This window comes from Pristiophorus japonicus, chromosome 2 (assembly GCF_044704955.1).
Source record: "Pristiophorus japonicus isolate sPriJap1 chromosome 2, sPriJap1.hap1, whole genome shotgun sequence".
Lineage (NCBI taxonomy): Eukaryota > Metazoa > Chordata > Chondrichthyes > Pristiophoridae > Pristiophorus > Pristiophorus japonicus.
Window position 1 is genome coordinate 282,115,871 of NC_091978.1, and position 24,235 is coordinate 282,140,105.

The 24,235-nt window shown below is 48.0% G+C and overlaps 1 protein-coding gene, 1 long non-coding RNA gene and 1 pseudogene across 8 annotated transcripts in view; 1 reads left to right on the plus strand and 2 right to left on the minus strand.

Moving 5' to 3' along the window:
- sh3d19 (SH3 domain containing 19) overlaps positions 1 to 24,235 on the plus strand; it is a 213,543-nt gene that overhangs the window by 91,690 nt on the left and 97,618 nt on the right. The window contains exon 1 of one of the 7 annotated variants that reach the window (XM_070871450.1): positions 5,838 to 5,924. The exons of the other annotated variants lie outside the window; for them this stretch is intronic. Within the exon in view, the coding sequence (XP_070727551.1) occupies positions 5,893 to 5,924 (32 nt within the window). The 5' untranslated portion in view covers positions 5,838 to 5,892. Of the gene's footprint in view, positions 1 to 5,837; positions 5,925 to 24,235 lie in introns of those variants that run through there. 7 annotated transcript variants of the gene reach the window in all.
- LOC139233925 (uncharacterized) lies at positions 609 to 3,330 on the minus strand. Its single transcript, XR_011588240.1, has 2 exons — positions 3,221 to 3,330; positions 609 to 1,834 (listed from the first exon to the last, which is right to left on the minus strand). It is a non-coding gene; the product is annotated as an uncharacterized lncRNA (long non-coding RNA).
- LOC139252576 (U2 spliceosomal RNA) lies at positions 19,668 to 19,905 on the minus strand (annotated as a pseudogene).

The window sequence follows — 24,235 nt, forward strand, 5'->3', positions numbered from 1 at the left end:
GTTGTTGGTTTAGTGATAAGATAGTAGGTATCACTCTCAACTGGCCTTTCCCTAACAAAACTTGGAGGTCCTGCCTTGTGGCTTGAGAACAAGCTATGGTGACCGAGTAATGATGAATTTTGAGACTTGAATCTGGAGGCTTTAAGAGTCTAGGCAAATGCAATAGATTTTGTGTGTAATTATTTATATCAAATGAGCTTGACAAGCACCATGGGTATAATCGGATGAAGACCATACCAAGAAAGTTCCTAAATGATGTGCTGAACAATAGGAAAGCTGGCTTATTTTTGTCTATTCTAGTAAGCTATATAATAGACATGCTGATGGGGGATTTGTGAAACGGGTGACTGGCAAGCGGAAGCCCGTTTTACACCATGTCTCATTGTCCTTTCCAGTGACTTTAATAGAAAAGAAAATCAGATGTAGTGTAAAAGTGTGTGCGATTCGCTATCGCTCGTTTCGAGCTATCGCTGAAGACCAATTTCGCTGCCAGTATTTTGTTAAGAAAAATTGCAGGAGTGTGTTAATGTTTCTAGTCTGCTTCAGTAAACCAGCGTGACGTCCTGAATGAGTCACTTTCAATCAATAGAAGAAACTAGACCATAAAATATTTCACAACTTAGCTTTTATTAACAGTGATTTAAGATAACAATGTATCAGCAATACTGGATTGCCAAAGTCATTACTTTCTTTGCCAGTGAAATACTGGAATTGGATATCATATGTACAGCCTTGCTAGTTGAAGAGCCACACCCTCATGACTTTACATTTCAGAGCTCTCTCATAACAGATTTTTTCGGGGGGTTTTTTATGGTGTAAAACAAATCAAAGGTGAAATTTTTCTGCAACAATAACTTGCATTTATTTAGCATTTTTAATGAGAAAAACCGCCCAAGCTGCTTCACAGAAGCATAATCAGACAAAAATTGACACTGAGCCAAAGAAGGAGATCTTAGAAGGGGTGACTCAAAGCTTGGTAGAAGAGGTGGGTTTGAAGGAGGGACTTAAAGGAGGAGAGGGAGGCAGAGAGGTCTGTGGAGGGAATTCCAGAACTTAAGGCCCAGATGGCCAAAGGCACGGGTACCAGTGGTGGGGTGGAGAGAGTAAGGGTTGGAGCAGCAGAGTCCTTATGGTTGTAAGGCGGGAGAAAGGTTATAAGGATGAGGACAGGAAAGAATTTGAACATGACGAATTTTATATTTGGGGAATCGGAAGCCAGTGTAGATTAGCGAGCATGAGGTGATGAGTGAACGGAATTTGGTGCAGGATAAGATACAGGTAACAGAATTTTGGATGAGCTAGTTCCAAACAGAGGATAGGGAGGAGACAATATGAGAACGTCCAAAATTAATGTCTCCAGTCCTGTGGTGGGATGGAGTTGACTTATAGTCCGGTTCAGTCAGCTTGCAGCATCAACGAACCATTGTCCAGGTTCGGAGACAGTTGTGGAAGGCGAGAGAGTCCAGGAGCTGTTCGAGGGGCAGAGTATCAGTGGTGCACTGCTGGAGGTTGTTCAGTACCAAGGAGGCAGCAGAGATTGGTCCAGGGATCCAACGGAGGTGAGTAAAGGCCTTCGTGTTCGTAATGCACCCCAGTGGATCCAGTATGTGAACAGATAAACAGGTGACTGCCTCTTTTTTCTCTGTAGCTAACAATCTACTAATGAAGTCACATTCTCACAAATCACATATTTCAAGGCTTCTGTTTTATTAGTGGGTTCATTAGTACAGAGAAAGTGGGAATACTCCCATTTTTCATTTGACACCAGATGAAACAGGAAGTTGAAATTAAAACACAAAATTTTGGAAATACATCACTGATACCCAGTCAGCATCTGAAAAGAGAAAAGATGAAGAGTTGATACCCATAACTTTCGATCCCCAATTTCTTTCGGGGATAAAAGCAATTTACCCTGCTCCACACCCAATGGCTTGATACACAAGCCAGGTTATGATTTAGTCCTTCTGGAATGGAAATTTTTCCAGCTGTGCCGCAATCTTGGCTTTGCTATGGTATGATGGCATCAACATGCAACAGTGTGATTTTGGAATGCGGGTTTAATTTTTTACTTGCCGTGATTTCCGTTATGCTACTCTGGGGAGATACTGAGCTGAGCACAAGTGTCTCGCTCAAAGAGGCGTTATCCTGACCTTTCAGTGAAATGAATCTCATTGAAACATACAAAATTCTTACAGGGCTTGACAGAGTAGATGGAGGGAGGATGTTTCCTCTGGCTGAGGAGTTTAGAACCAGGGGGTCACAGTCTCAGAATAAGAGGTTGGCCATTTAGGCCTGACTGAGTGAAAAAATTTCCCCTCATGAGGGTGTATGGGAGCCTGGTATCTGGCAACGAACTCGGCAAGGTCGGGAACGTGGCGGCGACAGGGCCTCATTTAAATAAATCTTTCCAGAATCCCGCCCGTCACCTGGCCAAAGTGACTATGTAGTGGGCGGGAATGGAAACCTGGCACCAGGAGGCCACAACCGGGAACCCGTGAGAACAGTTTAGTGGGTGGAGGGGATTCTTTCGCATCGCGGTGGGAGGGGCAGGTCGGGATGTTCTTTCACCAAAGACCCTGGGCTGGGGATTCCGTGAAAACCGTGGTGATTTATAGAGATTCCCCGAAGAGCATAGCAAGTCCGGGGGTTGGGGAAGGCCCAAAGACTCCTTGACGAGCCTCGGGGGAGAGCACTCCAGCTCCTCTTGACCCACAAGGTGTTCAAAGGGCAAAGTTTAAAAACCTACCCAGGCCCCTTCGAGCCAGTCGGCTCCTCCCGCTGTTGTTGCTGCCAGGCAGCGGACAGCGTAGGATATCCTCTGTGTGGTCCTTTAAAATTACGTTGCGCTGCCAACTACATTCTCAGGCCGTGACTTTTGAATCTGAAGTAGGCTATTGGCGGGAGCCTCGTCCAAGGCCTGAATCGCCACGGTAAATATGGCGGCTGAGGCGGAGATCCCCTCACCCGGCCCTTTCCTGCCTGTCAGGGGTGGGAGGAGGATTAAAATCGAGGCCCTTGTGTTTGTACAACTAAATCCTGCTCCCTTATCCTGGTGGCAGAATTGTAGACCAGTTTTGAGAGTCTCAATCTGCCCCCAGATAATGAAGATAGATTTAGTACAGTAAAGGCAGGAAGCCAGCACATTGAGACTGATGTGCACCAATATAAAAAAAAAACAGCCTTACTATGATCTCAGCTTTATTGGGCGCTTATTATTTACCTTGGTATTCTCCCCGCAGTCAGGTCGATCCAGGCCCTTGGTGCAGCGCAGCACAACGCGTGGAGGACGGAGCTAGGTCCCGGTGCTGAAAACCGTGCCGGAACCTCTGCACATGCGCAGTAGAGTGTGCGCGCATGTGCAGTAGCTCCTCGCAGTCTGAATCTGTGCAGGCTGATTGGGAGGGGCCCGAAGAACGCCGCCCCTAGCCTTGGCCGAATGGGCTCACCGGGCATTGAAGATCGGGACTCGGGCTTCCCTCCCGTACAGCTCTCTCAGCCCTTCCTCTCCATCCCCACCTCTCTCTCCCTCCGCTCCCACACGTTGGCGGCGGGGCCCACCCGCATGGCATCTTGCTGGGCGGGCCCCACCCGAAGTGTCGTCGGTGGCGGCCCGGCTACTACTTCATCGTCGGCGGGGCCCGTTCAGCCTATCCCTCCCTCCCTCTCAGCACTCTTTTCCCCCCCTCTCTCTCTTTCCCCCCCCCCCCTCTCTCTCTCTTCCCCCCCCCCCCCCCTCTCTCTCTTCCCCCCCCCCCCCTCTCTCTCCCCCCCCCCCCCCTCTCTCTCTTTCCCCCCCCCTCTCTCTCTTTCCCCCCCCTCTCTCTCTTTCCCCCCCCCTCTCTCTCTTTCCCCCCCCCTCTCTCTCTTTCCCCCCCCTCTCTCTCTTTCCCCCCCCCTCTCTCTCTTTCCCCCCTCTCTCTCTTTCCCCCCCCTCTCTCTCTTTCCCCCCTCTCTCTCTTTCCCCCCTCTCTCTTTCCCCCCCTCTCTCTCTTTCCCCTCTCTCTCTCTTTCCCACCTCTCTCTCTCCCCCCCCCTCTCTCTTCCCCCCCCCTCTCTCTCTTCCTCCCCCCCCCTCTCTCTCTTTCACCCCCCTCTCTCTCTTCACCCCCCTCTCTCTCTTCACCCCCCTCTCTCTCTTCACCCCCTCTCTCTCTTCACCCCCTCTCTCTCTTCACCCCCCTCTCTCTCTTCACCCCCCTCTCTCTCTTCACCCCCCTCTCTCTCTTCACCCCCCTCTCTCTCTTCACCCCCCTCTCTCTCTTCACCCCCCTCTCTCTCTTCACCCCCCTCTCTCTCTTCACCCCCCTCTCTCTCTTCACCCCCCTCTCTCTCTCTCTCTTCACCCCCCTCTCTCTCTCTCTCTTCCCCCCCCTCTCTCTCTCTCTCTCTCTTCCCCCCCCTCTCTCTCTCTCTCTCTTCCCCCCCCTCTCTCTCTTCCCCCTCTCTCTATCCCCCCCTCTCTCTCTATCCCCCCCTCTCTCTCTCTATCCCCCCCTCTCTCTCTCTATCCCCCCCTCTCTCTCTCTATCCCCTCCCTCTCTCTCTCTATCCCCCCCTCTCTCTCTCTATCCCCCCCTCTCTCTCTCTATCCCCCCCTCTCTCTCTCTATCCCCCCCTCCTCTCTCTATCCCCCCCTCTCTCTCTCTATCCCCCCCTCTCTCTCTCTATCCCCCCCTCTCTCTCTCTATCCCCCCCTCTCTCTCTCTATCCCCCCCTCTCTCTCTCTATCCCCCCCTCTCTCTCTCTATCCCCCCCTCTCTCTCTCTATCCCCCCCTCTCTCTCTCTATCCCCCCCTCTCTCTCTCTATCCCCCCCTCTCTCTCTCTATCCCCCCCTCTCTCTCTCTATCCCCCCCTCTCTCTCTCTATCCCCCCCTCTCTCTCTCTATCCCCCCCTCTCTCTCTCTATCCCCCCCTCTCTCTCTCTATCCCCCCCTCTCTCTCTCTATCCCCCCCTCTCTCTCTCTCTCTATCCCCCCCTCTCTCTCTCTCTCATCCCCCCTCTCTCTCTCTCTATCCCCCCCTCTCTCTCTCTATCCCCCCCTCTCTCTCTCTATCCCCCCCTCTCTCTCTCTATCCCCCCCTCTCTCTCTCTATCCCCCCCTCTCTCTCTCTATCCCCCCCTCTCTCTCTCTCTATCCCCCCCTCTCTCTCTCTATCCCCCCCTCTCTCTCTCTATCCCCCCCTCTCTCTCTCTATCCCCCCCTCTCTCTCTCTATCCCCCCCTCTCTCTCTCTATCCCCCCCTCTCTCTCTCTATCCCCCCCCCCTCTCTCTCTCTATCCCCCCCCCCCTCTCTCTCTCTATCCCCCCCCCCCTCTCTCTCTCTATCCCCCCCCCCCCTCTCTCTCTCTATCCCCCCCCCCCTCTCTCTCTCTATCCCCCCCCCCTCTCTCTCTCTATCCCCCCCCCCCTCTCTCTCTCTATCCCCCCCCCCCTCTCTCTCTCTATCCCCCCCCCCTCTCTCTCTCTATCCCCCCCCCCCTCTCTCTCTCTATCCCCCCCTCTCTCTCTCTATCCCCCCCTCTCTCTCTCTATCCCCCCCTCTCTCTCTCTATCCCCCCTCTCTCTCTCTATCCCCCCCTCTCTCTCTCTATCCCCCCCTCTCTCTCTCTATCCCCCCCTCTCTCTCTCTATCCCCCCCTCTCTCTCTCTATCCCCCCCTCTCTCTCTCTATCCCCCCCTCTCTCTCTCTATCCCCCCCTCTCTCTCTCTATCCCCCCCTCTCTCTCTCTATCCCCCCCTCTCTCTCTCTATCCCCCCCTCTCTCTCTCTCTCTCTCTCTCTCTCTCTTTCCCCCCTTCGCTCGCTCTCGCTCCCCTCGCTGTCAGAAACACAGAGACACTGGCAGCGATAGGCAGAGACACATTGCAGGGGGGGGGGCCCGTCCCAGCATGCTGTTGGAGGGCTCCCGGTGCTGCAGTCGGTGAGTAGAAACTTAATTTTTTATTTATTGATTTTATTTTTTTTTTTGATTGATTTAATGATTTATTTATAATTTATTATTGATGATGGCTCTTTATTGTGTTTAATGTTTGTAAATTCCCCCCCCACCCCCCACCATCTCTCGTTCCCTACGCCTGATTTATAAATGTAGGCAAGGTTTTTCTGAGCGTACAAAAATCTACACTTACTCCATTCTAAGTTAGTTTGGAATAAGTTTTCGTTGCCTAAACTTGCAAAACAGATGTAAGTGCCTGGACACGCCCCCTTTTGAAAAAAAATCTGTTCTAAAATAAAACTATTCTAACTGACTAGAACTGGAGCAAACGAAATGCCAAGAATTGCAATTTCTAAGATGCTCCATTCTAAACTAGTTGCTCCAAAAAAATAGGAGCAACTCAGGCCGAAACTTGAGCCCATTGTCTTTCACACTTGCATGTCTGTAATTATTCCACATGTGAAATTATCCCAAACCAGCATTAGTGTTGAAGGATGACGCTCCTTGTTGAGCTCCTATGGACTCTAATGTTTGAAGCAACCCTGTGATGTAAAAATCGTAATACCTTTGCCATCGGAGGTAGTTTGTTCCTCCGAGAACAGGAGTTCCTTTACACAGGGCGACCGAAAGTGCTACTGGCATCATTTTGTGTTGGCTTGCCATTTTGAGTCTGGCCCATGGGCAGTTAGCATTCCTAGCCGGTATTGATCCTTCTTTGGTACTGGATCCACAGAGCCGGAAATGTGACGTAGAACTAACCGCTCATGTGCAGCAATTCATGCAGTGCTGTTAATGCCACAGATTGCCATTTTGGGATCTTGCACGCGAACAGTTTAACACTTTTGCTGAATTTACCCCACAGTACAACCGAAGAGACAAAAACGGGGAAAAATAAACTGGGAGGGGATAAATGGTAATATAAGCACCATTAAATTTACTGTTGCAGCCAGTGAACCCCAAAATGTTTTGACTTTTTTTAAAGTGGCTGTGTGTTGAAGTGCACCAGAGGTTTTATTTTTAGTTCCGCAGGTTGATGCAGTGTTTCAGCGTCAGGGAGTGGCCCTCCATACTCCACCTGGAAGGACCGGTTTGTCTCGGATTGTTGCAAAGTGCAAGTTTTGGGTGGAGATAGACCATGCAAATGCTAGAGTGGGGTGATTCTCAGTCCCACACAAATGCTGCGAAGTCACCTAAGGAATATGTTTTGACAACGTGCAGTTTTATGTAGTGGAAGTCTGCGGTGAAACTAAAGAGGCTCCTAAGGGTGGAATGACAGCTGCATCTTGTTGTCACTCCCTTGGTGATGAGACAAAGTTGTGAAACTGCTTTCCGGGTCTACATTTGTAACATTACATATAATGGCAAAATGAGGTTGCATTTGTCTCCACATCCAGGCTTAATGTGTGTTGTTACAAATATCCCAAGTTGCTTGGATTCATGTTATATGTCAACTGCCCACAGACAGTCAGTGATAGTCGGTGTCTGCTTGCCTACATTTCCAGCTGTAAATCAGCGCTATACCTGGACTCCACACCTAGCTGTAGCTTCCACCATTTCACTGATGCTGCTACTGCTCAGAAGCATGGAACTCTGTTGCACACTGAATGGAAATGCTTGGGATAGTTCTTGCAAGATCAGGAATTCCCATCCACAGCATGCAACAGGGTTCCATCCCGTGTACTAGCAGGTAAACATGAGAGAAACTCCATGTAATTTTTGCTACTATCTTCTGATTATACAAGAATTTTTGAGTGTTCTGCAGCTTAGCTTATGACCAGCCTGTGCCCCTCTACACTTACATCTAACAACTTGTCAGGCACCTATATTCAGGGCTTTTTATTAGTTGTTAGCTTCTTAAAAGTTATTGGTCAATGTTTGAGTTTTCCAGGTTGTTCTGTGCATCATGTGGGAATCTATCAGTGATGGTCATTTGTGTTGTGTGAAACTAGTTTTCAATAACATTGCGAAGAAACCACTCCTTTTTATTAATCTTTAGTTTTGTTCATATTTCTGTTTTTAGCAGCACAAGTTCTAAATCATTGAGCTTTCACACCTCAGTGAGGAACTTGCCAAATGCATGATAGAATAAATTCCATCTGTTGGATAAATACACAATTGCACAATAACATCTTAAATACTGCAGCCAAATTCTCCACACAAATCCCCACTTATTGGGCCCAAGTTTCCGCCCTCTGGAAAAACGGCGCATCTCGATAAGGTGCGCCGACGTTCTGGAAGAAAAAGGGTGCCGAAAACTTACCATGTGATTCTCCGGTCTCCTCAGGACATCACCATGCTCAGCATGGTGCAGCACAAGGGGTCGGGGGCGGAGCCAGGTCCCAGCGCTGAAAACAGTGCCGGGACCTCTGCACATGCACACTAGAGTGTCCGCGCATGTGCCATAGCTCCTCGCCTCCGAGGCTGTGTGGGAAGGGCCCGACCCTAGCCCTGGCCGAATGGGCTCCCCGGGCGAAGATCGGGATTCGGGCCTCCCTCCCGTTCAGCTCCCTCGCTCCCCACCCCTCCCTCCCTCCCGTTGAGCCTCTTTCCCCCCCCCCCCCCCCCCCCCTATTCAGCCTTCTCCCCCCCCCCCCCCCCCCCCGCCTTTCCTCTTCTCCCTGTCAGAAGTGTCGGCGACAGTGCCCGGCCCAGCCGTTCAGCCTTTCCTTCCCTCCTCTCTCCCCCTCCCTGCCCCCCTCCTCCTCGCCTCTCCTCCCCTCTCCTCCCCTCCCTCCATCCCTCTCTCCCTCCTTCCCTCCTCCTTCCCTCCCCCTCTCCCTTCTTCCCTCCTTCCCTCCTCCTTCCCTCCCCCCTCCTCCTCTCCCTCCTTCTCCTCTCCCCTCCTTCTCTTCCCCCCTCCTTCCCTCTCCCTCCTTCCCTCTCCCTCCTTCCCTCTCCCTCCTTCCCTCTCCCTCCCCCTCTCCCTCCTTCCCTCCCCCTCTCCCTTCTTCCCTCCTTCCCTCCTCCTCTCCCTCCTTCTCCTCTCCCTCCTTCTCCTCTCCCCTCCTTCTCTTCCCCCTCCTTCCCTCTCCCTCCTTCCCTCTCCCTCCTTCCCTCTCCCTCCTTCCCTCTCCCTCCTTCCCTCTCCCTCCTTCCCTCTCCCTCCTTCCCTCTCCCTCCTTCCCTCTCCCTCCTTCCCTCTCCCTCCTTCCCTCTCCCTCCTTCCCTCTCCCTCCTTCCCTCTCCCTCCTTCCCTCCCCCTCCTTCCCTCCCCCTCCTTCCCTCCTTCCCTCCCCCTCCTTCCCTCCCCCTCCTTCCCTCCCCCTCCTTCCCTCCCCCTCCTTCCCTCCCCCTCCTTCCCTCCCCCTCCTTCCCTCCCCCTCCTTCCCTCCCCCTCCTTCCCTCCCCCTCCTTCCCTCCCCCTCCTTCCCTCCCCCTCCTTCCCTCCCCCTCCTTCCCTCCCCCCCCTCCTCCTCTCCCTCCTTCCCTTCCCCTCCCTTCTTTTCTCCCTCCTTTCCATCCCTCCCCTCTCCCTCCCTCCTTTCCATCCCTCCCCTCGCCTCTCCTCTTCCCCCCCCCCCCCCCACCCCTCGCTGTCAGAAACACAGACAGAGAGACAGACACTGGGGGGCCCCGTCCCAGCACACTGTTGGGGGGCTCTCGGTGCTGCAGTAGGTGAGTAGAAACTTAATTTTTTATTGATTATTTTAAATTATTTTTTTATTTTTTTGATTTATTTATCATTTATTATTGATGGCACTTTATTTGTAAAAGTGCAGTGTTTAATGTTTGTAAACCCCCTTCCCCCCTATCTCTCATTCCCTAACCTGATTTATAAGTGTGGGCAAGGTTTTTCTGAGCGTACAAAAATCTATACTTACTCCATTCTAAGTTAGTTTGGGGTAAGTTTTCACTGCCTAAAGTGGCTGGGCACGCCTCCTTTCGAAAAAAAAATCTGTTCTAAAATGAAACTATTCTGACTCACTAGAACTGGAGCAAACTAAATGCCGAGAATTGCAATTTCTAAGATGCTCCATTCTAAACAAGTTGCTCCAAAAAAAATAGGAGCAACTCAGGCTGAAACTTGAGCCCATTGTCTTTCATCCCCGACCCACTCCCTTGTTGTCCAATAATTTGACACTGGAGGAAACGGGGAGGAGTGATCATCTTTAACCTGTACTGGACATAAAAGAATTTTAATATAGAAACATAGAAAATAGGTGCAGGAGTAGGCCATTCGGCCCTTCGAGCCTGCACCACCATTCAATATGATCATGGCTGATCATGTAACTTTAGTACCCCATTCCTGCTTTCTCTCCATACCCCTTGAGCCCTTTAGCCGTAACGGTCACATCTAACTCCCTTTTCTAACGAACTGGCCTCAACAACTTTCTGTGGTCAAGCATTCCACAGGTTCACAATTCTGAGTGAAGACGTTTCTCCTCATCTCGGTCCTAAATGGCTTACCCCTTATCCTTAGACTGTGACCCCTGGTTCTGGACTTCCCCAACATCGGGAACATTCTTTCTGCATCTAACCTGTCCAATCCCGTCAGAATTTTCTATGTTTCTATGAGATTCCCTCTCATTCTTCTAAATTCCAGTGACTATAAACCTAGTCGATCCAGTCTTTCTTCATATGTCAGTCCTGCCATCCCGGGAATCAGTCTGGTGAACCTTCGCTGCACTCTCTCACTAGCAAGAATGTCCTTCCTCAGATTAGGAGACCAAAACTGTACACAATATTCAAGGTGTGGCCTCACCAAGGCCCTATAGAACTGCAGTAAAACTTCCCTGCTCCTATACTCAAATCCTCTTGCTATGAAAGCCAACATGCCATTTGCCGCCTTCAACACTGGCTGTACCTGCATGCTAACTTTCAATGACTGATCTACCATGACACCCAAGTCTCATTGCACCTCCCCTTTTCCTAATCTGTCACCATTCAGATAATAATCTGCCATCCTGTTTTTGCCACCAAAGTGGATAACCTCACATTTATCTACATTATACTGCGTCTGCCATGCATTTGCCCACTCGCCTTACCTGTCCAAGTCATCCTGCAGCCTCTTAGCATCCTCCTCACAGCTCATACTGCCACCCAGCTTAGTGTCATCTGCAAACTTGGAGATATTACATTCAATTCCTTTGTCTAAATCATTAATATATATTGTAAATAGCTGGGGTCCCAGCACTGAACCTTGCGGTACCCCACTAGTCACTGCCTGCCATTCTGAAAAGGACCTGTTTATTCCTACTCTTTGCCAACCAGTTCTCTATCCACGTCAATACATTACCCCCTACACCACGTGCTTTAATTTTGCACATTAATCTCTTGTGTGGGACCTAGTCAAAAGCTTTTTGAAAGTCCAAATGCACCACACCCACTGGTTCCCCCTTGTCCACTCTACTAGTTACATCCTCAAAAAATTCCAGAAGATTTGTCGCGCATCATTTCCCTTTCATAAATCCATGCTGACTTGGACCAATCCTGTCACTGCTTTCCAAATGCGCTACTATTACATCTTTAATAATTGATTCCAACATTTTCTCCACTACCGATGTCAGGCTAACCGGTCTATAATTCCCCGTTTTCTTTCTCCCTCCTTTTTAAAAAAAAAAAGTGGGGTTACATTAGCTAGCCTCCAATCCATAGGAACTGATCCAGAGTCTCTAGAATGTTGGAAAATTACCACCAATTCATCCACTATTTCTAGCGCCACTTCCTTAAGTACTCTGGGATGCAGACGATCAGGCCCTGGGGATTTATCGACCTTCAATCCCATCAATTTCCCTAACACAATTTCCTGACTAATAAGGATTTCCTTCAGTTCCTCCTTCTCGCTAGATCCTCAATCCCCTAGTATTCCCGGAAGGTTATTTGTGTCTTCCTTAGTGACGACAGAACCAAAGTATTTGTTCAAATGGTCTGCCATTTCCTTGCTCCCCATTGTGAATTCACCTGATTCTGACTGCAAGGGACCTACATTATTCCTCTCTAATCCTTTTTCTCTTCACATATCTATAGAAGCTTTTGCAGTCAGTTTTTATGATCCCTGCAAGCTTACTCTCATACTCTTATTTTCCCCCTCCTAATTAAACCTCCTCTACTGGATTCTAAATTTCTCCCAGTCCTCAGGTTTGCTGCTTTTTCTGGCCAATTTATATGCCACTTCCTTGGATTTAACGGTATCCCTAATTTCCCTTGTTAGCCACGGTTGAGCCACCTTCCCCTTTGTATTTTTACGCCAGACAGGGATGTACAATTGTTGTATTTCATCCATGTGATCTTTAAATGTCTGCCATTGCCTATCCACCGTCAGCCCTTTAAGTATCATTCGCCAGTCTATCCTAGCCAATTCACGTCTCATACCATCGAAGTTACCTTTCTTTAAGTTCAGGACCCTAGTCTCTGAATTAACGATGTCACTCTCCATCTTAGTGAAGAATTCCACCATATTATAGTCACTCTTCCCCAAGGGGACTCGCACGACCAGATTGCTAATTAATCCTCTCTCATTACACAAGACCCAGTCTAGGATGGCCTGCTCTCTAGTTGGTTCCTCGACGTATTGGTCTAGAAAACCATCCCTTATAGACTTCAGGAAATCCTCCTCCACAGTACTGCTACCAGTTTGGTTAGCCCAATCTATTTGTAGATTAAAGTCACCCATGATAACTGCTGTATCCTTATTGAACGCGTCCCTAATTTCCCTTAATTAAAAGGGTTTAATTAAGAGGGAGAAAATAGAGTAAGCGAAGAAGCTTGCTGGAAACATAAAAACTGACAGCAAAAGCTTCTATAGATATGTAAAGAGAAAAAGATTCGTGAAGACAAACGTAGATCCCTTGCAGTCAGATTCAGGTGAATTTATAATGGAGAACAAAGAAATGGCAGACCTATTGAACAAATACTTTGGTTCTGTCTTCACGAAGGAAGACATAAATAACCTTCCGGAAGTTCTAGGGGACTAATGGTCTAATGAGAAGGTGGAACTGAAGGATATCTTGATTAGGCGGGAAATTGTGTTAGGGAAATTGATGGGATTGAAGGCCGATGAATCCCCGGGGCCTGATAGTCTGCATCCCGGAGTACTTAAGGAAGTGGCCCTAGAAATAGTGGATGCATTGGTGATCATTTTCCAACAGTTTATCGACTCGGGATCAGTTCCTATGGACTGGAGGATAGCTAATGTAACACCACTTTTTAAAAAGGGAGGGAGAGAGAAAGCGGGTAATTATAGACCGGTTAGCCTGACATCAGTGATGGGGAAAATGTTGGAATCAACTATTAAGGATGAAATAGTAGCGCATAATGTGGATAAATGTGAGGTTATCCACTTTGGGGGCAAAAACGCGAAGACAGAATATTATCTGAATGATGGAAGATTAGGAAAAGGGGAGGTGCAACGAGACCTGGGTGTCATGGTTAATCAGTCATTGAAAGTTGGCATACAGATACAGCAGGCGGTAAAGAAGGCAAAAATGGTATGTTGGCCTTCATAGCTAGGGGATTTGAGTATAGGAGCAGGGCGGTCTTGCTGGATGTACAGGGCCTTGGTGAGGCCTCACCTGGAATATTGTGTTCAGTTTTGGTCTCCTAATCTGAGGAAGGACGTTCTTGCTATTGAGGGAATGCAGCGAAGGTTCACCAGACTGATTCCTGGGATGGCTAGACTGACATATGAGGAGAGACTGGATCAACTGGGCCTTTATACATTGGAATTTAGAAGGATAAGAGGGGATCTGATAGAAACATGCAAGATTCTGACGGGATGGGACAGGTTAGATGCGGGTAGATTGTTCCGATGTTGGGGAAGTCCAAAAGCAGGGGACGCTGTCTTAGGATAAGGGGTGGGCCATTTAGGACTGAGATGATGAGAAACTTCTTCACTCAGAGAGTTGTTAACCTGTGGAATTCCCCGCTGCAGAGAATTGTTGATGCCAGTTCATTGGATATATTCAAGTGGGAGTTAGATATGGCCCTTTACGGCTAAGGGGATTGAGGGCTATTAGAGAGAAAGCGGGAAAGGGGTACTGAGGGAATGATCAGTCATGATCTTATCGAATGATGGTGCAGGCTCGAAGGGCCGAATGTTCTACTCCTGCACCTATTTTCTATGTTTCCTGTTTGATGTCATGCCCAATCTCCCTACTACTGTTTGGTCGTCTGTACACAACTCCCACTAATGTTTTCTGCCCTTTGGTGTTTCGCAGCTCGACCCCTATAGATTCCACATCATCCAAACTAATGTCCTTCCTTACTATTGCGTTAATCTCCTCTTTAACCAGTAATGCTATCCCATCTCCTTTTTCTTCCCGTCTATCCTTCCTGAATATTGAATACCCCTGGATGTTGAATTCCCAGCCTGGTTACCCCGGAGCCATGTCTCCGTAATCCCAATTACATCATATCCGTTATAATTAACAGCTATCTGCGCAGTTAATTAATCCACCTTATTACGAATGCTCCTCACATTGAAACTCTGAGCCTTCAGGCTTGTTTTTTTTAACACTCTTTGACCTTTTTAGAATTATGTTGTAATGTGGCCCTTTTTGATTTTTGCCCTTGATTTCTCTGCCCTCCACTCTTGTTTTTCTCCTTCCTACTTTTTGCTTCTGCCCCCTTTTTATTTCGATCTGCTTCCCTGCGTAGATTCCCATCCCCCTGCCATATTAGTTTAAACCCTCCCCAACAGCACGAGGAAACACTCCGCCTTAGACATCGGTTCTTGTCCTGCCCAGGTGCAGACCGACCGGTTTGTACTGTTCCAACCTCCCCCAGAACCGGTTCCAATGCCCCAGGAATTTGAATCCCTCCCTCCTGCACCACTCCTCAAGCCACGCATTCATCTTAGCTATCCTGCTATTTCTACTCTGACTAGCATGTGGCACTGATAGCAATCCTGAGATTACTACCTTTGAGGTCCTGCTTTTTAATTTAACTCCTAGCTCCCTAAATTCAGCTTGTCGGACCGCATCCCATTGTTTATCTATAGCGTTGGTATCTATATGCACCACAATAGCTGGCTGTTCCCCCTCTCCATCCAGAATGCCCTGCAGCAACTCCGAGACATTCTTGACCCTTGCACCAGGGAGGCAACATACAATTCTGGAGTCTCGTCTGTGGCCGCAGAAACGTCTCTCTATTCTCCTTACAATAGAATCCCCTATCACTATAGCTCTCCCACTCTTTTTCCTGCCCTCCTGTACAGCAGAGCCACCCACGGTGCCATGAACTTGGCTGCTGCTGCCTTCCCCTGATGAGCCATCTCCCCCAACAGTACCCAAAACGGTATATCTGTTTTGGAGGGAGATAACTGCAGGGGACCCCTGCACTACCTTCCTTCCCCTGCTCTTCCTGCTGGTCACCCATTCCCTATCTGCCTTTGTAACCTTTACCTGCAGTGTGACCAACTCACTAAACGTGCTATTCATGACATCCCCAGCATCGTAAATGCTCCAGAGTGAATCCATACGCAGCTCCAGTGCCGCAATGCGGTCTGTCAGGAGCTGCAGCTGGACACACTTCCTGCATACATAGTACTCAGGGACACTGGAAGCGTCCCTGATTTCCCACATAGCACAGGAGGATCATGACACGGGTCTGGGCTCTCCTGCCATGACTTAACCCTTAAATTAACTTAATTTGGCAACAATGCCAAAGATTACCTACTGACAAGAAAAGAAAAAGAAAATATAGAAAAGAGAAGCATCTGCTTAAAAATAAAGTGTTACTGATATTACGAGTTATTGCATGTTACACATACAATAAGCCTTGGAAAAATATTTAATATTGTAAGGTGCAACAGGTTCAATATTTATAGCCAGAATTCCCATATTTCAGGATCTTTTTGACCATTTTTCCACAGAAAGTGGGAGGGGGAGAAGTCATTTTGAAATGATTGGTTTTAAAAGCAAAATATATTTACACGTTTAGAAAAACAAGAGCACGAAGACAAAATATGGTTAATATGCTAATAGGCTAGACATTGAAGAAGTTTCCCCAAAGATTGCAATTCGTTAGCCTGTCTCTGTAATTATTAAACTCCTCACAGATGTCTCTGATCCCAGGCACTTCGCAGTGATTTGTCTGGCAGGCATTCCATTCTAGTTGTGCATAGAAAGATGAAATGGACATTTTTAACTGGAAAACCCGAGGGTAAACTTTGGCCAGGCTCTCTAGGGCAATGCGCAAGGATAGTTATTCTATTAACATCAAGCAAGACGAAGCACCAATGTGGGGAAACATAGCGTGTTCAATAATTTGTATTACAGCACAAAGACCAGTTGTACCGATTTGAATTAAATGAGTCTGATGGGGCTCAAAATTGGCCCACCCGATTTTTTTGGTGCACTCATCAGAGATGCGGCAACTTTGTGGGCTGAAAAGGGCGCCAAAACGATGTCTCCGGATTCTGGCCGCTCTGGCCTCTCCCATGGCTTGGCGCAGCGTGGTCTGTCGATTTAGGGTCGGAGCTAGGACCCTGCCTGTAAAACAGTGCTGGCAGGTCTCCGCATGCGCACTGGAGCGTTCGTGCAGTAGCTCCTGCCGATGATGATGATGATGCGTGCTGTAGCGTGGGAAACGATGCTGAGTGGCCTGCCGCGCAGGCTGGCCCACTACTTTCCCCAGCTAAGGCTACAACAAACAGGTTGGTGCGGAAAGAGATTTGATCCGGAGGGTGCGGGGAGGAGAGTTTTGATCTGGTGGGGTGGGGGGGGGAGTTTTGATGGGGGGGAGGAGGAGGGGGGATGGGGGGGCGGGGAAAGGAGAGAGTTTTGATCCGGGGTGGGGCGGGGGAGGAGGAGGAGAGTTTTGATCGGGGCGGGAGGGGTGGGGGGGGGGAGGAGGAGAGTTTCAATCGGGGGGAGGGGGGGCGAAAGAGTTTTGATCCGGGGGGAGGGGCGAATTTTGATCTGGGGGTGGGGGGGTGTGATAACTGTGTAGCCAGTAATTTTAATGAGCTTACTCAAGACTTTCCTTAACCCTGTTGATGAAAATACTTTACTACATAAGAATTACGAGCAGTAGGTACTTCTATTTTTTGTTTGGATATTTTGAAAAAATGATGTCAATATGTTTTGTCTCTTTACTTTTATTTTTGTAGTTTAACCTTCCATGAATGCTTCTGTTGTATAGTAAATTCACTTTGAGAAGTTTGTCATATGATGTTCTGTATAGCTGTTTGATCCTATTCACATTCTTTAGTCATGTCATTAAGCGCCTAGCTGTATTGATTTCTTAACTCTCCACAAGGGTTTTCTGTGCGGCCACAAGTGGCCACATACGCTGGCCTAAGTTAGTTTGGAGTAACTATTAGCTGTCCAAAGTGGCCTAAATGGTCAAAACGGGCGTAGGTGGCTGGCTAAACGCCCTTTTGAAAAAAATCCTAACCAACTCACTTACACTGCCGCAAATTGAATGTGCAGAATGGGGATTTTTAGGATGCTCCAGAAAAATCAAGTTGCTCCCAAAAAAACGGAGCAACTCCTGGGCAATAGAAACATAGAAACTAGGTGCAGGAGTAGGCCATTCGGCCCTTCGAGCCTGCATCACCATTTAATAAGATTATGGCTGATCATTCACCTCCATACCCCTTTACTGCTTTCTCTTCATACCCCTTGATCCCTTTAGCCGTAAGGGCCATATCTAACTCCCTCTTCAATATATCTAATGAACTGGCATCAACAACTCTGTGCGGTCGGGAACTCCACAGGTTAACAACTCTCTGAGTGAAGAAGTTTCTTCTCATCTCAGTCCTAAATGGCGTACCCCTTATCTTTAGATTGTGACCCCTGGCTCTGGACTTCCCCAACATTGGGAACATTCTTCCTGCATCTAACCTATCCAGTCCCGTCAGAATTTTTAATGTTTCTATGAGATCCCCTCTCATTCTTCTAAACTCCAGTGAGTACAGGCCCAGTCGATTCAGTTTCTCCTCTATGTCAGTCCTGCCATTCGGGAATCAGTCTGGAACCTTCGCTGCACTCCCTCAATAGCAAGAACGTCCTTCCTCAGATTAGGAGACCAAAACTGAACACAATATTCCAGGTGAGGCCTCACGAAGGCCCTGTACAACTGCAGTAAGACTTCCCTGCTCCTATACTCAAATCCCCTAGCTATGAAGGCCAACATGCCATTTGCCACCTTCACCGCCTGCTGTACCTGCATGCCAACTTTCAATGACAGATGTACCATGACACCCAGGTCTCGTTGCACCTCCCCTTTTCCTAATCTGCCGCTATTCAGACAATATTCTGTCTTCGTGTTTTTGCCCCCAAAGTGGATAACCTCACATTTATCCACATTATACTGCATCAGCCATGCATTTGCCCATTCACTTAACCTGTCCAAGTCACCCTGCAGCCTCTTAGCATCCTCCTCACAGCTCACACAGCCACCCAACTTAGTGTCATCTGCAAACTTGGAGATATTACACTCAATTCCTTCATCTAAATCATTGATGTATATTGTAAATAGCTGGGGTCCCAGCACTGAACCTTGCAGTACCCCACTAGTCACTGTCTGCCATTCTGAAAAGGACCCGTTTATCCCAACTCTCTGCTTCCTGTCTGCCAACCAGTTCTCTATCCATGTCAATACATGACCCCCAGCAATAACTGTTGCTCTATATGTTCACTTCCTGTGAAATAAAGCAGTTTAACGATTCATATTGAGCCTCGTCTTACCAGGTGTTTTTTTCAGTCTGCCTCCAAAAAGGTTGGAGAAGCATGTGGAGAGATATGCAATAGCCGCAAACATCGAGTTCATATCACAAGGATGTTACAGCCCTTGGTTATGCTATTGTTCAAGTAGATATTGGGCAGCGAGAGTCAACTCCAGAATGTGAGTGATGTGGGATCTGCTTTCAAGAGCGACTGATGCCACTGAATCCAAGAAGGTATCAACAGCAGACCCAGATTAGCGACAGGAATATAGAGGAATGATTGAAGCTTGGTCTGTAAAATACCATGTAATTTGCACAGCCCTGAAAATCCTGGAGTTCCTCATTTTGTTCCCTGAACAATTGTTTCATCCAATCTGTACTGAATGTCCTGAAAAACTAGCACTTGTTTTCTAATGGGGACTGTTGTTGCAACAACAGGACAGGATATCTGGTGGTACAGAACATAGAGTTTAATGATTTTCATCTGACCTTTTGGAACACAATGATATTTTGAGTGGTTGCTTTTTTTGTTTTTCAAATTTTTAACTAGTTTGATGTTATCACCAACCAATTTAGATTTGCACCTGAGATTGCCCATACAGTTTGAACATTTAATAGTTACTGAATTGAAAGTTTAAAAAAAAATAAATGTAATTATCATCCGGTCAGTTTAAGAGTCGACAATGAATCTTGAATCTGCAATTGCTGATGTCAAGCTCCCTTTTGAAGTTCCATTGACCTTGGCCTTTTTTGTTATGTTGAAAGAAAAGGGTTTACTTTGTGGAAATTTCACACGAGCCTGTAACTAGTGTGTGTGTTTCTACCATGTGATATGTAAATGTAGCTATTAATTTCTCCAGTACCAGTGACTCTGGTTTCCCACTTAAAAAAATTAATTCATGGGATGTGGGCGTCGTTGACAAGGCCAGCATTTATTGTCCATCCCTAATTGCTCTTGAAAAGGTGGTGGTGAACCACCTTCTTGAACCACTGCAGTCTGTATTTTTTTTTTATTCGTTGCCAATCTTTCCAATTCTTTGTCAAATCACAAACGCCAGAGGTCACCTTGCACACATCAAGGATCACTCTGCGCCAATGCTCTTAGCCAAAAGGCCTAGAGCCACTGCACCATTCCTGGAAGTACTGCAATACCAGGTTCGTGCCATGGAGGTGGATGGGTCAGGCCCCCCACACACCTCCGTGGAGGTGGATGGGTCAAGCCACCCCACCCACCTCCTATTTCCAAAAAGCATAGGAGAATCACCTTCCTGATCCAGGGAGAACCACGTTGGGGTCATGGTTACTCCCCTGTCAGGTCAGTTACGCATGATCTTAGCCAAAAGGCCGAGCGTCTGTATGGTGAAGGTACTCCTACTGTGGTGTTGGGGAGGGAGTTCCAGGATTTTGACCCAGCGACTATGAAGGAACAGCGATATACTTCCAAGTCAGAATGGTGTGTGACTTGGAAGGGAACTTAGAGGTGGTGGTGTTCCAATGCACCTGCTGCCCTTGTCCTTCAAGGTGATAGAGGACGCAGGTTTGGGAGGTGCTGTCAAAGAAGCCTTAGCGAGTTGCTGCAGTGCATCTTGTGAATGGTACTCACTGCAGCCATTGGTGGAGGGAGTGAATGTTTAAGATGGTGGATGGAGTGCCAATAAAGTGGTCTGCTTTGTCCTGGATGGTGTCGACCTTCTTGAGTGTTGTTCAAGCTGCACTCATCCAGGCAAGTGGACAGTATTCCATCACACTGCTGACTTGTGCCTTGTGGATGGTGGAAAGGCTTTGGGGAGTCGGGAGGTGAGACACTCGCCGCAGAATACCGAGCCTCTGACCTGCTCTTGCCACAGTATTTATGTGGCTGTTCCAGGTTTCTTGTCAATGGTGTCCCCCAGGATGTTGATGGTGGGGGAATCAGCAATGGTAATGCCGTTGACTGTCAAGGGGCGGTGGTTAGACTCTTGTTGAAGATGGTCATTGCCTAGCACTTATGTGGCACAAATGTTACTTGCCACTTATCAGCCCAAGCCTAAATGTCATCCAGGTCTTGCTGCATGCAGGCATGGACTGCTTCATTATCCGAGGAGTTGCGAATGGAACTGAACACTGTGCAGTCATCAGCGAACATCCCCACTTCTGACCTTATGATGGAGGGAAGGTGATTGATGAAGCAGCTGAAGATGGTTGGACCTAGGACACTGCCCTGAGGAACTCCTGTAGCGATATCCAGGGGCTGAGATAATTGACTTCCAACAACCATCTTCCTTTATGCTAGGTATGACTCCAGCCAGTGGAGAGTTTCCCCCTGATTCCCAGTGACTCCATTTTACTAGGGCTCCTTGATGCCACACTCGGTCAAATGCTGCCTTGATGTCAATAGCAGTCACTCTCATCTCATCTCAACTCTGGAATTCAGCTCTTTTGTCCATGTTTGGACCAAGGCTGTAATGAGGTCTAGAGCCGAGTGGTTCTGGCGGAACCCAAACTGAGCATCGGTGAGCAGGTTATTGGTGAGAAAATGCCGCTTGATAGCACCGTCAACGATACTTTCTATCACTTTGCTGATGATTGGGAGTAGACTGATGGGTGGTAATTGGATGGAATAGATTTGTCCTGCTTTTTGTGGACAGGACATACCTGGGCGGTTTTCCACATTGTCGGGTAGATGCCAGTGTTGTAGCTGTACTAGAGCAGCTTGGCTAGAGGAGCGGCTAGTTCTGGAGCGCAGGTCTTCAGCACAACAGTCGAGATGTTGTCAGATCCCATAGCCTTTGCTGTATCCAGTGCGCTCAGCTGTTTCTTGATATCACATGGAGTGAATCAAATTGGCCAAAGACTGGTTTCTGTGATGGTAGGGACCTCAGGAGGAGGCCGAAATGGATTACCCACTCGGCACTTCTGGCTGAAGACCGTTGCAAATACCTTTTCTTTTGCACTCACCTGCTGGTCCACCACCATTCATGATTGGATGTGGCAGTACTGCAGAGCTTTGATCGAATCCTTTGATTGTGGGATCGCTTACTCTGTGTATAGCATGCTGCTTCTGCTTTTTAGCGTGCATGTTGCAGCTTCCCCAGGTTGGCACATTTGTTGAATGATGTCTGCCTTGTCACAATCCACCCTTCTCGACCTCTCTGCAGACTTTCTCACGGTTGACCACACCATCTTGCTCCAACGCCTCTCCTCCATTGCACCATTGTTGCGGGGTGGGACGGCACTCATCTAGTTCCATTGTTACCTAACCATCAAAGCCAGAGAATCACCTCCAATGGCTTCTCTTTAAGCTCCCGCACGATTACCTCTGGTTTTCCCCGAAGAATCCAACCTTTGTCCCCTCCTATTTCTCACCTACATGCTGCCCCTTGGCGACATCGTCCGAAAACACAACGTCAGCTTCCACATGTATGCTGACAACACCCAGCTCCACCTCACCACCACCTCTCTCGACCCCTCCACTGTCTCTAAATTATCAGACAGCTTGTCCGACTTCCTGTACTGGTTGAGCAAAAATTTCATCCATCTAAATATTTGGAAGATCGAAGCCCTTGTCTTCAATCCACGCCACAAACGCTATTCCCTAGCCCCAACCCCATCCCTCTCCCTGGCAACTGTCTGAGGCTAAACCAGAGTGCTCACAACCTTGGTGTCATATGTGACCCCAAGATGAGCTTCTGGCCACACATCAGCGCCATCACTACGACTGCCTATTTCCACCTTTGTAACATTACCCAACACCACCTCTGCCTCAACTGATCTGCTGAAACCCTCATCCATGCCTTTGTTACCTCCAGACTTGACTATTCCAATGCATTCCTGGCTGGCCACCCATCTTCCACCTTCCATTAATTTAAGCTCATCCAAAACTCTGCTGCCCTTATCCTAACTTGCACCAAGTCCCGTTCACCCATTATACCTGGGCTCGCTGACCTACATTGGCTCCCGGTTAAGCAACACCTTGATTTTAAAATTCTCATCCTTTTTTCCAAATCCCTCCATGACTTCGCCTATGACTCCCTATCCCTGTAACCTTCTCCAGCCCCTCAACCCTCTGAGATATCTGCGCTCCTCCAATTCTGACCTCTTGTGCATCCCCTATTTTAATTGCTCCACCATTGGCGGCCATGCCTTCAGCTGCCGAGGCCCTAAACTCTGGAATTCCCTTCCTAAGCCTCTCTGCTCTCTACCTCTCTTTCCTTCTTTAAGGTGCTCCTTAAAACCTACCTCTTTGCCCTAATACCCTCTTATGTGGCTCGGTGTCAAATTTTGTTTGATAACGCTCCTGTGAAGCGCCTTGGAATATTTTACTACATTAAAGGCACTATATAAATGCAAGTTGCTTTTGTTGCAACAGTTAATAGTATCTAGTCTGTGAACAGGGATTGTATTAAGAATTGAGATAACAGCCTCTATTTGGTTGTGTAAAGCTTAGAAAAAATGGAAAAATAATTCTAAGGTGGATGTGGCTTTATTCTGCAGAGCTTTTGTGAAAAATGCTTCAATTGGAGAATGGCCAACTGTAGCATCTTGCTGGACCTTTTCCACAGATTGAAGATGTGGGACAGTTAGGTTTTGCAGTGAGAATAGTGTGAGAAATGTTATAATACACTTAAACTGGAATGTAATTCGTATTCTTCGCCTTCAGAGCTGGCTTTGTAATTTTGGTGAAAAATGCAACCACCAGCTTTTGAAGATCTAAAATTAGAGTTTTTTTTCTCTCTCTGCCAATAAAATATAAGCCCCAATTGTAACTTGGGGTGGGAGTGTTCCATGCGGAGGCTGAGACAGCCTAGTTACATGCAACAGAGGTTGATGTGACCAGCTTTTTGCACTTTGTGTGCTTTAAAAATTTTTTTGTATATGTCTGAATCCTGGCTTATATTGCATCATTATACTAGTTGTTCCATCACCTATCTCACCTGTCCTCTCATCACGACTCTCACTCTTTGTCATCTTCTAAATCACTATTACTGCCCACCGTTACATGATATGATTTGTATCAAATTTGTGTCACATTTTTTTATCTCATAATACTCTTGTGAAGTGCCTTGGGGCATTTCACTACATTAAAGTTGTTGTATGGTGTATTACTGTGTGGTGCCTAAAATGGCTTTGATTCAGATCCTCTGCTTCCACTACCTGAATGGAAGTGCTAACTATTTCTGGACTAAATCACATGTTAAGTGGGGGAATAATTTCTGAATTGTTCACCAGTGTTAGCTTGGACTCGGTAAACGAAGTTGAAGTACCAAAGCCCATAGGACACCATGGAGCCAAAATTGCCCCTCACGTTAAGACCCGTTACCGACGAAATCGGCAGCCATGCTGCAGAGTGCAGTGGCCGCTGACTTTTCGTGTAATGGCTGGCATTTTTTAAATTCCGCTTCTGGCAGTGACCCACTTCCCTCCTCCCCCCCCCCCCCCCCCCCACTACTCCGCTGCTGCCGATCCGTCCTAAGTGTGTCATAACAGTGCGCACCACTGATATTCCCACCCCCCCCCCGATGCAAAATTCCACCAAAAAAAAACTTGCTCCCCCCCTCCCCTGCCTCCGCAGTGCCAAAGGCTGCTTTTTTCTGCCGGTGCAGTGAGGCTGTAGTCCTTGTAAAATGGCGGTGCGGCTTCCATTAAAGGGGAGGACCTACTGCCGCTGCCACCATGTTTTTTTTTCTGGTCAGCCGACTGCCATGTC